General features: G+C 42.4%; 1 protein-coding gene across 1 annotated transcript in view; it reads left to right on the forward strand.

Moving 5' to 3' along the window:
• Positions 1 to 15,725, forward strand: part of SMC6 (structural maintenance of chromosomes 6) — a 413,908-nt gene that overhangs the window by 176,299 nt on the left and 221,884 nt on the right. The window contains 2 exon segments of the mRNA XM_030198844.1: positions 14,126 to 14,232; positions 14,235 to 14,303. Coding sequence (XP_030054704.1) covers positions 14,126 to 14,232; positions 14,235 to 14,303 — 176 coding nt within the window.

The following is a 15,725-nucleotide window of genomic DNA, read 5'->3' on the forward strand; positions in this document are numbered from 1 at the left end:
TCACACACACTCTGTAAAACACACACACTCCGAGGAAAACCTTGCTAGCGCCCGTTTCATTTGAGTCCGAAACGGGCCTTTTTTCCTAGTCCTTAATGTGGTTGTGGAGTTTCCAACGCCAAGAAATTAATGAAACCTATGATGATACAGTTTTCCAACACTTTTTTAAGCTTCATACAAACAAAGTGTGCAACCACATTAAAATATGCTCAGTAGTCAAAACTAAAGCCAGGTTGAACCAGTATGCAATTCTTAGATGTTTTTTTTATTCTAGGACCCTCTCAATATTTTGTTTCCTCATGTACAGTTTATATTCATTAGAACACCTTTTTATACATTTTTGGCTATGTTTACTGTTAACTTGCTGGTGCTTAACTTAACCCTCACTGTTCTTGGTCTTATGATAGATTCTAGTTTCAGGTTAGCTCTGTTATTAAAACAGCTTTTTTAAAATGTGCATAATATTTGTAATTTGCTTATTTGGCAAATTCAGTTTTGTTCTTTTGTTTCCGGCGTTTACCTACTACAATGCTGTTTATATTGGTTTACCAAACCAAAAAACTTAGTAAATCCGAAACATCTCTGCCTGCTTAGTGTGTAGATTAAGTTTGATCATATTATGGCTATTTTGAAACTACTACGTTAGCTGCAAGTGAGATGCTTGAATTTAAAAAGCTGGTCTTGGTGTATCGTGCATTGATCTTTGATGGCGTTGATTATAGTATCTAAGAATATCTTAGATGGTGTTTATAGGATTATGTTGCTGCCAGATCCTTACATTCTCCTAGCTCTATCATTTGTTCTACTAATATTAGGTTGGCAGACACTAAGAAATAGGCTTTTTCATATATTGATCCTAAATTATGGAACTCTTCCTTTGGAGAAATTGTAATGCAACATTTTTTCACTTTCTCTTAAGACCTGCTTATATGGGAGAGCTTTTAGTTTAAATTAATAAGATTTTTCTGGGAATTGTGAGGTCAGTTTATAGAATGGAGGTTTTGTTTTTCACTGTATTGGATTTGTTTTATTTTTATTTATTTTTTTGCCAAGTAATTTTTTGTATTAATTATGAAGATAATATAAAAGAACAAACAACTATTGGAACAGTTGAAGTGAGTAAACAGCAAGGATGCATACAAATATATAACATGTAATTAGCTCAATAATACTATAGAAACTAAGGGACGTTTTTACAAATCCACGCTATCATTTTTAGCTCGTGGTAAAAATCAGCTGGTGGTAAACGCTAAGACGCCCATAGGAATATAATGGTTATCTCAGTGTTTACCACCAGCTGATATTTACCAGAAGCTAAAAACGCTAGTGCTGCTTTATAAAAGACCCACTAAGTAATCATCTAGTACTTTCCATCTATGGAGTTTGGTAGAAATATGTTGGGAATGGTAAATCAAAGATTGCTCATATTTTTTATACAACAGTATCCAATTCCACCACATACAGACGTTAAAGATCGAGTTATTTTTCCAGTTGGATATAATCAGTTTCAAAGTCACTATAGTCAAAAAGGATCCAAGAGGGGAAAAGGAATAGAAACAGATTTCCATAAAATGTACTTAACATACAGTTGAGCTTTAAATTGGCAGATGTCTTGAATTTTCTGAATTACATCTTCACAAAATATTGTTAGATTGAGACATTCAAATATGAGACGCAGAAATGTACCAGTTGCTGATTGGCAAGACCAACAAAAATCAGAAGTACTATAGCCAGATAATTGACATTTTCTAGGCGTCCACAAGGCTCTGTGATACAGAAAGAATATAGATTGAATCATTGAAGCCAATAGTGAGGCCCTGGAGTCTGTTAACCAAATTGCAGACCAAAGACAGTTGGACAACGAAGCACCCAAATCCTTCTCCCAAACTTGTTGCAGACTGCGGCAGGAACTGGAAGCTTGAAGTAGCTCCTTATTTAAAAAAAAACAGTAGCACGATGTGATATAGAACCCAGAACCAAGTATAAAAGCTGTAACATGATTCTTAAAAGTTGCATGAGCAGCATCCCAAATGGGTGATTTAATAGCATGTTGAAGTTGAATGCAATGTAAAAACTGTGACTCGGGGAGCTGAAATTCAGACATTAATTGAGCAAAAGACTTAAAAGAACCATCTGTAGGAGGAAGTGACGTCACAGAGCTTGATGGCGCCTTGAGTTCTTAGCTCCGGCGCCTTCCCACTGAAATCAGCTATTTATAGCCGTCTCAGCAAGTGCAAGTGAGTGCCTGACATTGCTCCCACCGTCGGAAATATGAGTAAATCCATCGGGGCATCGAGGAAGGAGGGCGAGCGCCATTTGGTACGACAGCAGGGAAAGAGTTCACAATGCCGCATGTCGCCGGCTCGGCCCTCAGGGTCAGATTCGGAATCGGCCCTTTCCCAGTCTGAGCAACAAGAACTGTTCTCTCAAAGTAGTGCGCCGCATAGCTTGGCGAAGAGCCTTGAAGCGATTCGGGCAGAAATAAAATCTTCAAAAGAGGCGAACCTTGAGCGGATTGATGTTATGAATACAGATCTCCGCGAGCTAGGAGGGAGAGTTGAAGAACTGGAGACGCGCATGGATGATATGGGAGATCAAATTAACACGGCGGAGTCCCAGATTACCCAGGTCCTAGCAATCTGTGATGAGCTCCAATACAAGATCTACGACCTGGAGAACCGGGAGCGACGTAAGAATCTCTGTTTTCGGGGAGTCCCAGAGGTGAGGGATGGTGAGGATGTTCCCGCCATTGTGAGAGCCCTGTGTGGCCAGTTGATGGGTGCTGCACTGGATCCCACGGAGGGTACTGTGGAATGAGCACATAGGGCATTGAAAAAGCTGCCAGATAATCGTCCCCGTGATACTGTTGCGAGATTTGCTTCGTTCGCCTTTAAGGAGCGTGCGTTGCAGTGTGCCCACCAAGCTAACACAGTGGAATTTAACGATGCCCGGGTAGGGGTATATCAAGATCTTTCTCTTTTCACTTTGGCACAAAGAAGAGCCATGAAGCCTGCTTTGGACATTTTGATTAAGGAAAAGATACAATATCGCTGGGCTTTTCCTTTTGCACTATGCTTCTCCGTAAAGGGAACAGCATTTCGGGTGAGGCACTTGTCGGAAGCCTGGAAAAGGTTGCACGAGGCAGGATTGGCGCCAAATGCTTCTCCCCCTGTGGATATTGCATCGGAGACGAAAGCTAAATTGCAGCGCTGGAAGCAGGTATCTCGCAAAGAGAAGTAGTCAGTAAATTGTGCCTTATGGATTATTTCTGATAATTTGTGACTTTCCTCCAGCACAAATTTCCAGGCAGCTCTGGCGTTTGGATTGTTGGACTGTTGAAGGTCTCTTTGTTAAGAAATTTTACACTATGTGTGGTAAGTATGCTTGTGGTAGGGGGCAAGTATGTGTTGGTGAGATAGGTGAAGTGTTGGTTGAACGTGGGCAGGGAGGGCTTTGTTATTCAATGTATGGTTAAATAGATATATGAGGAGGGGGCTGTATGTGGAGTGTGAGTGGTTTCTGTGATATTGCTATATGTGGGAGGGAAGGGTTGGACATGTAGGCTCGGGAGTGGATGGATGGAGAGATTGAATGGGTTATTAGGTATGACTGAAGGAGTGCTTGAGTGGGGCGGTATGTGTGGTAAGCTATATGGGGGGTGTAGGGGGGGATTCGAGTGCGCTGTGGGGTATTGTGACTACTTGTTCCTTGTTTCCTAGACAAGTTTTGATGGGCTTTCTGTCTGGTGGTTGTGGATGGGAGGGGGGGTCCAGGGAGGTGGGGGATATGTGTTCTGCAGAAAGAAGGGGTAAGGTTGGGGGGGGGGGTTGGTTGGGAAGGTGCCTCTTTATATTGAAGCTGTTTTGCAGGGGGTTCAGGGGGGCTCCCCGGTCTCAATTTTTTGCATGTGCCTTGCCTGGCCTCAGATAGATTGTATTAATTAGTAGAGAACTAAAGTTTTTGTCTTACAATGTCAAAGGCCTTAATTCACCACAGAAGTGTCAAAAAATCTTTAAGGAATTGGGGCATCTGAAACCACATGTGGTGTTCCTCCAGGAGACCCATCTGCGAAGGGACCATGAAAGATTTTTATCATTCTCTCAATATCACTTAGTTTTTTGTGCATCTGCTATAGATGGATCTAAAAAAAGGGGCGTTGCTATATTGCTACATTCATCATTGCAAGTTCAAGTTTCCAAGGTACAGAGGGACGCGGAGGGGAGATTTCTGCTTCTCAATCTTAACGTAGATAATGTGGCGCTCAATTTAGTTTCTATATATGCTCCGAATGAAGATCAGGGGGGTTTTCTGCATAAGTTGGTGGGTCGCCTTACTTCTTGTCCACCGGGTAAGTTGATTGTTGGGGGGGGGGGGGGACTTTAATGCTACTTTGCATCCGGCTTTGGATAGATTTGCACAGCCTTCGTGTACTGATAGTCAGATATCTCAAGCTTTCAATAGGTTTGTTGGGGATGTTGGAGTCGTTGATGTCTGGCGCATTGCTATTCCTTCTATTCCCACCCTCATGATTCCTATTCTCGAATTGATTATTTGCTAATGCACATTTCATTAACTCACGCGGGCTGGGTGGCAGAGATTGGTACATGTACTCTATCGGATCATGCCCCAGTATGGGCATGTTTGCCCTCTCTTGAGGAGGAAGAGAAAGAGTGGAGGTGGACCTTGAATACTACATTGTTAAAGGAGGAGGAGATTCTAGCAGGTTATAGGCAGCTTTTCAAGGAGTATATAGAGTTTAATGTTCACTCGGGTCCTGCTTTGGGGGTGGTCTTGGATGCCCTGAAGGCTGTTTCTAGGGGTTTTTTGCTCCAGAAGGTTAGTTCGAGGGCGCGGAAGCAACGGGCTGAAATTGCAAGGTGTTTGTCCCGATTGTCGGCTTTATCTGAACAGCATAAATTATCTCACTCGGAGACTACTTTGAGGGAAATCCAGGGTCTTCGCTTACGGCTTGATCATATTTACTCGGACCAGCTGAAATTGGTTAATGCTAAATACCAATGTTCCCAATATATACATGCTAATAAACCCAGTAGGGCTTTGGCGATCAAATTATTGCAGAGGAAAGTTGATCGTATTATCTTGAAGGTGGGGGTGGAAAGAGTGGCTATGTGACTTCATTGGGGAAGATTCGTCAGCGCTTTCAAGAATTTTATCAAGAGCTTTACTCATCTGATATCAACCCATCACCTGATGAGCTGAAAAATTTTCTCTCGGCTTACTCTCTTCCGCAGCTTACAGTAGCGCAGCAGGAGGCAATGGATGGAAAGGTTACGGTGGAGGAGGTAGTAAGGGTTATTAAATCTTTGCCAGTGGGGAAGTCGCCAGGGCTAGATGGATTGCCTAATGAATTCTACAAAACATTTAGAGGGGAGTTGGCCCCCTCTATTGACGGAGCTTCTTAATGAGGTTTTACTGGGAGAGGACTTCCCTTCTTCAATGATGGAAGCCTGGATCGCTGTTATTCCAAAGCCAGCGAAGGATAGGACGGAATGTGCATCATATCGTCCCATTTCTATTTTGAATTCTGATGTGAAGATCTTGGCGAAGGTGTTGGCGAACCGCCTAGCAAGGGTCTTGCCAGATTTAATACACCCTGACCAAATTGGATTTATTCCTAATAGACAAGCCATGGATAATGTTTGTCGTATGATTAACCTGATTCATGTATCTAAGAAGAGCGATTTGTCGGTTTGTTTGTTAGGTCTGGATGCTGAGAAGGCCTTTGACTGTGTTCATTGGCCTTTCATACTTCAGGTTTTAGAGAGGTTTGGAGTGGGGCCAGGGTTTTGTTGGTGGGTACAGGCTCTTTATATTCCCCCGCGGGCGTGTGTTCGTATTAACGGCGGAAACTCTATGGGCTTTCCCCTTTATCGTGGCACTTGGCAGGGGTGTCCTTTATCTCCGTTGCTATTTGCGTTTGTTATGGAACCTCTTGCGATCTCTATCCGAGTGGACCCTAACATAGCGGGAATACCAGTGGGGCAGCAGGAGTATAAATTAGCTCTCTTCGCAGACGACGTCTTGCTCTCAGTGACGAAACCGTTGCTTTCTTTACCGAATCTTATGCAGAAGCTGAGTGCTTATTCTATGGTATCTGGGTTTAAATTAAATATGAGTAAATCGGAGGCTTTGGCTATTGGGATTCCCTCTCTGGTTTTGGACTCTTTAAAATCCTCCTTTTCCTTTCGCTGGGTTACCAGAGGGCTCACTTATTTGGGGGTCACTCTAACCCCGGTCTTAAAAGATTTGTTTTTGGCCAGTTACCCTCCTTTGTTGAAAAGTCTCTACAAGGATTTGGATAGATGGGATGTTACAGACTTATCTTGGCTCTGCAGGGTCGCAACATTAAAGATGAATGTTTTGCCCAGACTATTATATCTTTTTCAGGTTCTGCCTCTTAATATCTCCAGGGGATTTTTGGCGAAGATTCAGGATCGATTGGTCTGATTTGTTTGGTCAAATAAACGTCCCCGATACAACAGTGCCCTAGGCAACCGGACGCGGAGGAAAGGTGGTTTGGGAGTTCCCAATATTATGTGGTATTATAAGGCAGCTCAGGCATGTTCAGCCTTTGAATGGTTTCAGGCCCATTCCCATAAGTTGTGGGTCCACATGGAGCAGGCTGAGATAGGGTCTTGTCCTCTTCGCTCTTTAATGTGGCTTCCAAGTAGATATTGGGATTTACGCAGAGATCTGAGTCCCTCAATTTTATCCACTTTCTTTTATTGGGATGGGCTTTTTACCACGTCAGATGGGGTGCTCTCTAGGTTTTCGCCCATAGCTAACAATCCGCTATTCTCTCCGGGACTTCAACCTGGGCCTTTCTCTAGGTGGGCCACCTTGGGATTGGTGTCTTGGGGTCAGTTCTTTGATGATGGTAGTTTGATTTCATTTGAATCTCTCCAGGATCAGTTTCCGATTCTGCCGCAAGAATTGTTTGCTTATTCACAGATACGACACTTTCTGTCCACTAGAGAAATTCAATCTAAAATTCTGCGTGAAAACTCCTTTTTTGAGGATCTTTGTGAAGACTCCAAGACCACTAGAGGATTAATTACGTGTCTTTATTCTTATTTGAGCCAGCAGCTTCGTCCCAGCCTTCTTCACAGAGAGCGTTGGCACCAAGAGTTAGGAGTCACTTTTGATGAGGCTGACTGGTCAGTTTAGGAGAATGGTTGGGCGAAGGTGTCGGTATCTGTTCCATTTCAGGAAAATATGTTGAAAGTGCTTTACAGGTGGTATTTGACTCCTGTGAGGTTGCACCACATGTTCTCGGATGTCTCTCCTTTGTGCTGGTGTGGATTTGGTCAGAAAGGCTCGATGGGACACATTTGGTGGACCTGTCCTAAGGTGCGGGCCTACTGGAAATCTATTCAATATAGACTACAGCATTGGTTTCAGAGGCCTATTAAGTGGTCTCCGGAATTGTTCCTTTTTTCCAAAAAGCCTCCGGGCCTTACTAAATCGCAAGGGCTGTTAACCAGGCAGGCTGTGCTGGCGGCAAGAGTGGTACTGGCAGCTCATTGGAAGTCCTCTGTAGTTCCCTCGAGGGTGCGATGGTTGAACAAACTATGGTTCATTTACGAGAGGGAAAGACTTCGTTCGGAGCAGTGCCACACTGTGGGGAAGTGGGAGACTGTGTGGGAGCCCTTCCTGCAGAATTGTTCATGTTAATTGTTTGGGAAGGAGGAGGAATCTGTGGGTGGGGTGCTGTTGGTGGGTGGACATTGAAACAGTTGGAGGCAGAGTGTCTTGGGGGGGATGGGATGGGGTAGGGCGGTGGGAGGGGACTTGTTTGACTGGGAAGTGGGAACCTTCGTAAAACATGGAAAATTTGAGGAAAACGTTTGCTATGTTGAGCAAGTTAAACTTTTATACACTGTTAGTTGAGGCGAAGTGTCTTTGATTATATGTATTGAGTATGTTTGGGCGCCTCACTGGCTGTCTGTACCTTTATTAATGTTCAATAAACTCTTCAAAAAAATAAAAAAAAGAACCATCTGTATCAATTTGACTAGGAATTCAAATGTTACACTTTTGCCAAATAGGCCAGAGGATAGGAAGTTTGTTTGCACAAATAGACTAATTATTCCATAAAACATCATCATCTACACAACCTAAGGAAGTAGATAGAGCTGATGTCAGTCTTTGAAAGGCCCTTATTGTGGCCCCAGAGACATTATTAGTACTAGATTTTGGATAAAGACACAGAGAGGAAAAATTAGCCATAATATAGACAGGAAAGGGCTTATGAAGCTGTGATTCCAAACAAAGCCAAGTAGGGGAAAAATAGTCAAGCTCATAAGTAAACCAGAAAAATCCCATAGATAACATAAACAAGTCATGGTACAAAGAAAAATTAGGATAAAATTCTATCAGTGGAGTTAAATAAATAAGTGGGTAGGGAAATAGGCAGCATATTGAGGAGGTAGCTTATTCTAAGAACTAGTCACTTTTATAGATTCAAGACGACCCCACCAACTTAGGTGTAGTGGAGACCATTTGGAGGTAGATGTTTTCAAGGAATTTAAAAGTTCATCTACATTTTTGTTAATGGTATCAGTAAGAGAATGACGTAGATAAATGCCTAGATATTTAATATGTAATAATTGTGTTTTAAATGGGAAGGAGTGTAATTCTGTGAGATCCGGAGAGTCATGCATTGGAAGACAACTCTGTTTTATCCCAATTGATTCTATAACACGATATATCAGAGAATTGTGGAGTAAGAATAGAAGAGATAGAGGAGGGAGTGGTGTATAGAAGTAAATCATCTGCATAGAGGGATAGTTTTAAAGGACAGGAAAGAAATGCAATACCCTTGATATCAGTAGCTGAACGAATGGCAATGGCAAGTGGCTCTATGGCTAGGTTGAACAACAGTGGAGACAATGGGCAAACATCTCTAGTGCCACTTGACACTGTGATGTATGTAGAAGTTTTGTTATTTACAAATATACTGGCTTTAGGATGCTGATATAACAATTTAATCATCTGAATTATCTTAGGGCCGAAACCAAAATGATGATGGGTAGCATACAGATATTGCCATTCAATCCTGTCAGATGCTTTTTCAGCATCTATTGACAAAGCAATTACCGTCCCCCTTAATCTATTAACCAGAGGAAGAAGGTTGCAGAACATGCAGGCATTATCACTGGTAAACTTGTTAGCCATGAAACCACATTGATCCAGATGTATGATAACTAGGTAGGAGGGAGCAAGTTGATTAACTATAATCTGAGTGTATAATTTACTATCTGAATTAATTGATGATTGGTTTATAGTTTGATAGTAATATGGGATCCTTTCCTGGTTTAGGTAGGACTATAATACATGCATCAGTAAACTTACCATCTACAAAAGTTTATTCAATGATACAGGAGTAAAGTTGCAAGAGTAAGGGAGACACTTGTGTCTCCACACTTGTCTTTAGATTGTACACCTGTCTTTTAGATTGTAAGCTCCTTGAGCAGGGACTGTCCTTCCATGTTAAATTGTACAGCGCTGCGTAACCCTAGTAGCGCTTTAGAAATGTTAAGTAGTAGTAGTAAAACCTTTGTTAAATTCTGCTGATAAACTATCGGGGCTAGGAGCTTAATTAATAGGAGAGGCTGATATAGCTTTTTCAATATCTGATTGAGGAATAGGGGCCTCCAATGTATCCAATTGATTAGGGAATAATTGAGGGATAGAAAGTTGACCAAGAAAAGAATCAATAGCTTCATCTGAAGATTCCAATTCAGGCATGTATAATTTGGAATAGGATTCCTGAAATAAATTCAGAATTTCATCGCCATTAGTTGAAATTAATGTTAAGGTTTTTGATTGAGGCTACTTTGAGTTTTATGTCTAAGATAATTGGCTAATGGCCACATTCGTTATTGTCAAAGTAGTATATGGCACCAATAGGTGCCAAATGATTTGAGGCAAGCTTACTGAAAATAAGGTTATATTCTGCTCTAAGAACACATAACTCCTGAAATGCACTAGTTATGATTGGAAATACAATTTAATTTCATAGATTCTAATTCTACTGTACGAGCCTTATTCCGTTTAAGCCACTTAGCTGTAAAGCTTATGATGACGCCCCTTATGTAAGCCTTAAATACATCCCACCAGGTGGTTATTGGGGTGTCAGGTTGTTAAAGGTGGTGTAATCCTTAATGCCTTGAAGTATTGAATCAGAAAGCCACATTGTCAACAGCTTCAGGTTTAATCTCCAACTAGGCTTAGTTGTTTCATGCCTATGTGCGGGTGAAGGTTGTTAGCCCCGCCCTCTCTGACACACATGTGTCAGAGGGGCGGTGCCAACAGGACCTCCACAAGCGGATAGGCTGAAAGGCTCCTCGCGTAAGTTAGCGCTGGTCACAGTGGCGGGCCTGGTACTTTTTTCTTGTGGCCACAGGCCTGCATTCAAAGACACAGCAGTGTGAGGGAAAGGAAATCAGAGCGCAGTGGGGTGGCAAGCTGTTTTTTTTTTTTTGGTGGAGGGGGGTGGTACTTGCCACCCCATGGCAATACCTATGGACTGTGGGTTCCAGAAAATAAGTTCTCCCCCTCCCCACCCCAAATAAATGCCCCAGTTCATTTAATTACATGGGAGTAATTCCAGCTTCTTTAGTAGAATTTAAATAAAGTGAAACACAAAGAATTTCTCCTTTTCAAAACTGCCTCTCCCTGTTCTCTACTCTTCCAACCCTCCCCCCTCTCAAACTGATCCACCCTTGAATGTTACCACTTCTGCAATTACCCCACATCCACAAATTACCCCAACCACTGCCCCAATACCTTACAAACTGCCTTTATTTCCAAAATATATCACCCTGCAAACTGCTTCCACCCCCAATAGCTATTCCTGCAAGCTGCCCCACCTCACTCACACAAAGAAAGTCTAGAGATCAGCTACCATCCTGTAAACTGCCCTCACCCCAAATAACTACCTTCAGTTAGCCCACCATCTCTTTATACTGCCCACATACCCCAAAACTGCCTCCCTACAACTGCCCTGCCACCTCAATTGCCTCCACTCCCCAAAACTAGTCCCCACAACTACCTCACCACTCTAGAAGTGGCTACTACTCAAACTACCACACACAACTGCATACCTCTCCTCCCCAGACACATATACATCATATGCAGAGCAAACACACAACATGCACACATGCACAAGGATTAGAAATCTGTAGCTCTCATGGTAACTCGTAAGTTATTCAAAATACATATGTCATGATCTTATTTCCACAGTGAAGCCATCTGACTGAATTGTGCTGTTTTCTCATTGGTTGCTATTTGTATGGCCAACTAACTTCAGTTACTATGGCCATTGTTAGATTAAGACATAGGCAAACTAAGAATATACCTAGAATTCAAGTTTAGCGGAGCCCTTTCAATTGGGGTCACAACTCAGGAGGTTAGTTTAACAATTGTCTGGATTTTTTCAGGATTCTACTAACTTTTATCTTCATGTTTGGATGCTAGAAGGATGGGTAACATGCCTGGATGTTTTTCTGACTTTAAAAACTGCCTGCTGATCTCCAAACCTCCTCCTATGAGTGAGCCTGCCTTGCCTGTTTCTTTGGTAACTAGCAGTGGCGACTGGGGGTAGTATGGAAATGGAATCAATGTTGCCATGTCTGCGGGAAAACTGTAATTGGGGAGGTTCCCATGGGCCCTCATGGGAAAATTTCAAAAGTCGCATGTTGCAACATTTTGGAAGGCTTTCACCACCAAGGCCCACGGGTTGGTGGGTTTTTCCTCTCTCCATCCTATTGGTCAAATTTGACCAATAGGACGGTGAGAAAGGTAGTATTCAGCTGACCTTTTAAGCTTCCTCCTCCCCTTCCTTCTCGCTCCCTCTCAATCGCAAACTCGTCTCGTTGTGGTTTGTGAGGAGATCGGGCCGGGTGCACTGCGAGTCGAGGAAGGAAGGAGAACTGGCTACAGTGATAGAGTGGAGAGGGACAAGTTCATTTCTCATCTGCTTATAAGTACTGTAGCTTGTGTAAATCTTAACAAGGGCAGTAAAAAACAAATTGGTGTTGCAAAAAAGACTGAAGGACATGGTATTTTTAGATGTTACAGTACATGTGAAAGAAATAATGATGCATCTGTGTAAAATAGTTCTTTTCACCGGAATTGATGTAGTTTTCATGTATTAGTGTAAATGAAAATTTTACAACTTGAATTCTAGATAAATAATATCAAGAAATTAATAGTTGAAAGATTTCAAAATGTACAAGTTGGTAGTTGAAAGCTTCCCCCCCCCCCCCCCCCCCCCCCCCCCCCCCCCCCCCCCCCCCCGAATGTTGTACCTTACTTTATTAAGATAAAGTTGTTATGAGGTCTGAATTATGTTCTACTTAACAGAGAGTAATTTGACTTTTTCTTTCTTTTGTTAAGGAAATTTCCTTTTGAAGTTTTGTTTTCTGTGGGGTTTTGAAGTTGACGTGAATATCTTTATTTCATGACACGTATTGTGTTTCTTTAGAAGAGCAATCAGAAGGGTGTAGTTTCCAGAAAACTCAAAATTAGGTTAAGTGCTTGCACAGGTAGGCCTGCTCCTCATATAGCTATTTTTGGTGTCAAAAGATAGTCTGAAAATATATTATTGATATTAATATTATAATTCTACTAGTAAAAAAGCCCCGTTTCTGATGCAAATGAAACGGGGGCTAGCAAGGTTTTCTTCTGTGTGCATGTGGGAGTGTGTGTGTCCCTGCCCTCTGCCCTCTCTCCCCTCCCCCCCTCTGAGTCCTTCACTGCTTTGCTGTGTTTTCCTTCACTGACTATTTGTGTTACAGAGAGGGCGGGGCAGACACTCATGGGGAAACCGGATATCTCTCCCCCTTCACACTTCCGGCTGGAGGCTTCATAGAACATTGGTGTTGCCTTTTATATAGAGAGATTATATAGCTATTTTTTGTATCAAAACTGTTGGGCTACCTTTTGTGCGTATTGGGCTGGAAAATTTTTGATCATTGGCAACTCTGTTTGGAATGCTGGAATCCAATCCAAAACAAGTGTCTGTTGAATCACCTATAGCATACTAGGTAATCCTACTGAGAGAATCTAGGCAGCTGGAGACAGATCTCTGGCTTGCTCTAAAAGCAGGGTTACTGTGCATTAGTCTATTTGTTTAACTTTTTGTATACCTCCTGCAAGCTTATTTAGGTACAGTGATTATTTCCTTGTCCATGCAGGGCTCATTAGTTTGTACCTGACGCAACAGAAGGTTAAGTTTTTCTTACAGCAGTGTTTATGCCTTTGTTCCATAAAAGGCATAAACTGGAAAGCTTGTGATTATAAGGCACTTGCAGGTTAGGCTTCTTGAAAGAACCAGTTCTCTCTCACTTCCATATGTGCACACAACAAAAGTTTTGACTTAAAATTTAAATGCCTTGTCATAGCGGCCTGGTTAAGCATGCTCCATCATTTGTACAGCTGCTGCTTCATTATGTCTTGATCAGCCCTGTTGGTCAAGGTCACCATGAGCTGTTGCTGCACAAGTTGTGTTGACAGCCAACCATGGGAGACAGCCTACCTTGTTTTTTCGTGAGGGAAACTTCAGCAGCACTGGAAGTTACGATTCCAGACCCAGGGGAAGGAATTGACTGGCAGTTAAGATCAAGTTACTTCTTTCATTGAAGTGGGTTAGGATCCACTGGATAGGAAGACTGGGGGGGGGGGGGGGGGCAAAGGACTGGAAGACTGCTTTAATCACAGAAATGGAAGTATCGAGCTGGAGGGGTTGGAAAGAATTCCGTGAGCTATGCTCTACATGCTTGCATGAGAATTCCATGAGCCATGCTCAGCATAATTTCCCTACTTATATTTTTAATTTATTTTCATTTGTTTGTATCTTTTGTTTTATTTATTTAAAGAGAGAGAGATAATGTTAGTGTTCCATATTGTTTTGAATGGGCAGTAAAAATCTGAATGAGAAATGTATAACCTAATAGCTTTTTTTTTCACGTTGATATATGGTGACATTTGGTCAACCATGTACTTTGCTCACACTCTCTGTGTTTCACATGCTTTCCCTTCTGTCTTTGAATGATTTACTGTTAATTTATGGATGCTTTACTGACCCTCAATTGTTCAGGAGGGAGGAACGTGATGTACAGTCTATACTGGAACGCCATAAAAAACACCTACGAGGACTGAAGGAGAGTAAGACAGACAGGCTAAAAAGATTTGGGGAGCAGATGCCGAATTTCTTAACGCAATTGATAAAGCTTTCACAGAAGGACGTTTTATAAAGAAACCAGTTGGCCCCATAGGTAAGAAAGTAACTGGATAAAATGATATGAAAATAGCTATTTGCAAATATTTATGTTTATGGCTTATATTTTAAATTTTCTGTGTTGTGTGCTTTATAGTTGTGTGCAGACTTGTTTCCATATTTTCCTTCTAGACCAGTCCAAATAAGTGGGTTATGTACCCCAACCAGCAGATGAAGGCAGAGGATACTGACCGTAACACCTGTATAAGGTATGATGCAGCCTTGGAACCAGTCAGTATTTCTCTGCCTCTAGCAGTTGGTACAGGTGATCTGGTGCAGCAGGCTGATTTGTTCTTTGTCAAGCCTGACTCTCAGGGGCACAAGCTATCACATGTAGCTCTCTGGTCAAGTCTTTTGAAGTCTAGAGCTTGCAGCGATCTGTATGTGGACCTTATTGTGATATGAGAGCCCCAAGCTTGTGAGGTAGTAGTGACTGTCATTTGGTCCCATGAGTAGAAGCCAGCAGGCATAGCCAAGAGGTCCTAGTCTCAGCTTGTAAGCCTTGGCTGTACGGTGCAGTGGCTGGAAGGGGTCCTGTAGTGCCAGAACAGGTGAGTACTTTGCTTGACTCCTTTTGGCTCCCCACCCCCCCCCCCCCCCCCCCCCCCCCCCCGATCTCTCGTCTTCCTGTTTTGTTTTTAGATGCAAAGAAACAGCTGTTGGTAAGTGAGGCTTGTCCTTGGAAGTGGCCTCCAGCTATATTGCTCTCTGATACCTTGGATCACTCGCTAGAGACATCAAGTTCTTTCCTTTGGGTGCATAGGACATGGTTTCTTTGGGTCAGGGATATTTTTGGCCATTTCCCTAATTCAGATTTGGACTATAGGGAGATTTTAGGAAATGGTGGGTGGTCCAGAGGAGTAAGTCCCCTTCACCTTCAGCAAGGGTTTTCAACCCAGTCTTTGGGGTACAACCAGCCAGTAGGGGTTTTCAGTGGGGATATGCTGAAAATCACGATTGGCTGGGTGTGCCCCAATAACTGGATTGAAAATCGTTGACTTACAGGGTATTCTAGACTTGCCTTCTTGTGAGTCCGGGATTTAGAGACCCATATTTGTAGTGATTCCTCTTGTGTCCATGCCTCTTAAATAATAACAATAATAGTAGTATCCGTTCACAGAGTCTGTATTTTATGTCTTAGGTCAGTCTTGTTGCATTTTCTCCCAGTTCAGCCTTTTAGGTATGGGAAAATTTGAAGAAGCCTGGTCACTGGCTGTGGGGGTCACTTTTGAGTATCTGGTATAGGAGTTTTTCTGGCTTCTCCTGGTAAAGGGGAAGCAATGAGAGAACGTATACACAGACAACAAAATATGAAAGGTAGCACTCTGGTTGTTTAGGTTAGATGTAAAAACATCCCTTCAACTATAGATCCAAATTCATTATAGTCTAGAATAATCACTAGAAAAGAACAAGACACAAG

The sequence above is a fragment of the Microcaecilia unicolor genome, chromosome 3 (assembly GCF_901765095.1).
Source record: "Microcaecilia unicolor chromosome 3, aMicUni1.1, whole genome shotgun sequence".
Taxonomy (NCBI): Eukaryota; Metazoa; Chordata; class Amphibia; order Gymnophiona; family Siphonopidae; genus Microcaecilia; species Microcaecilia unicolor.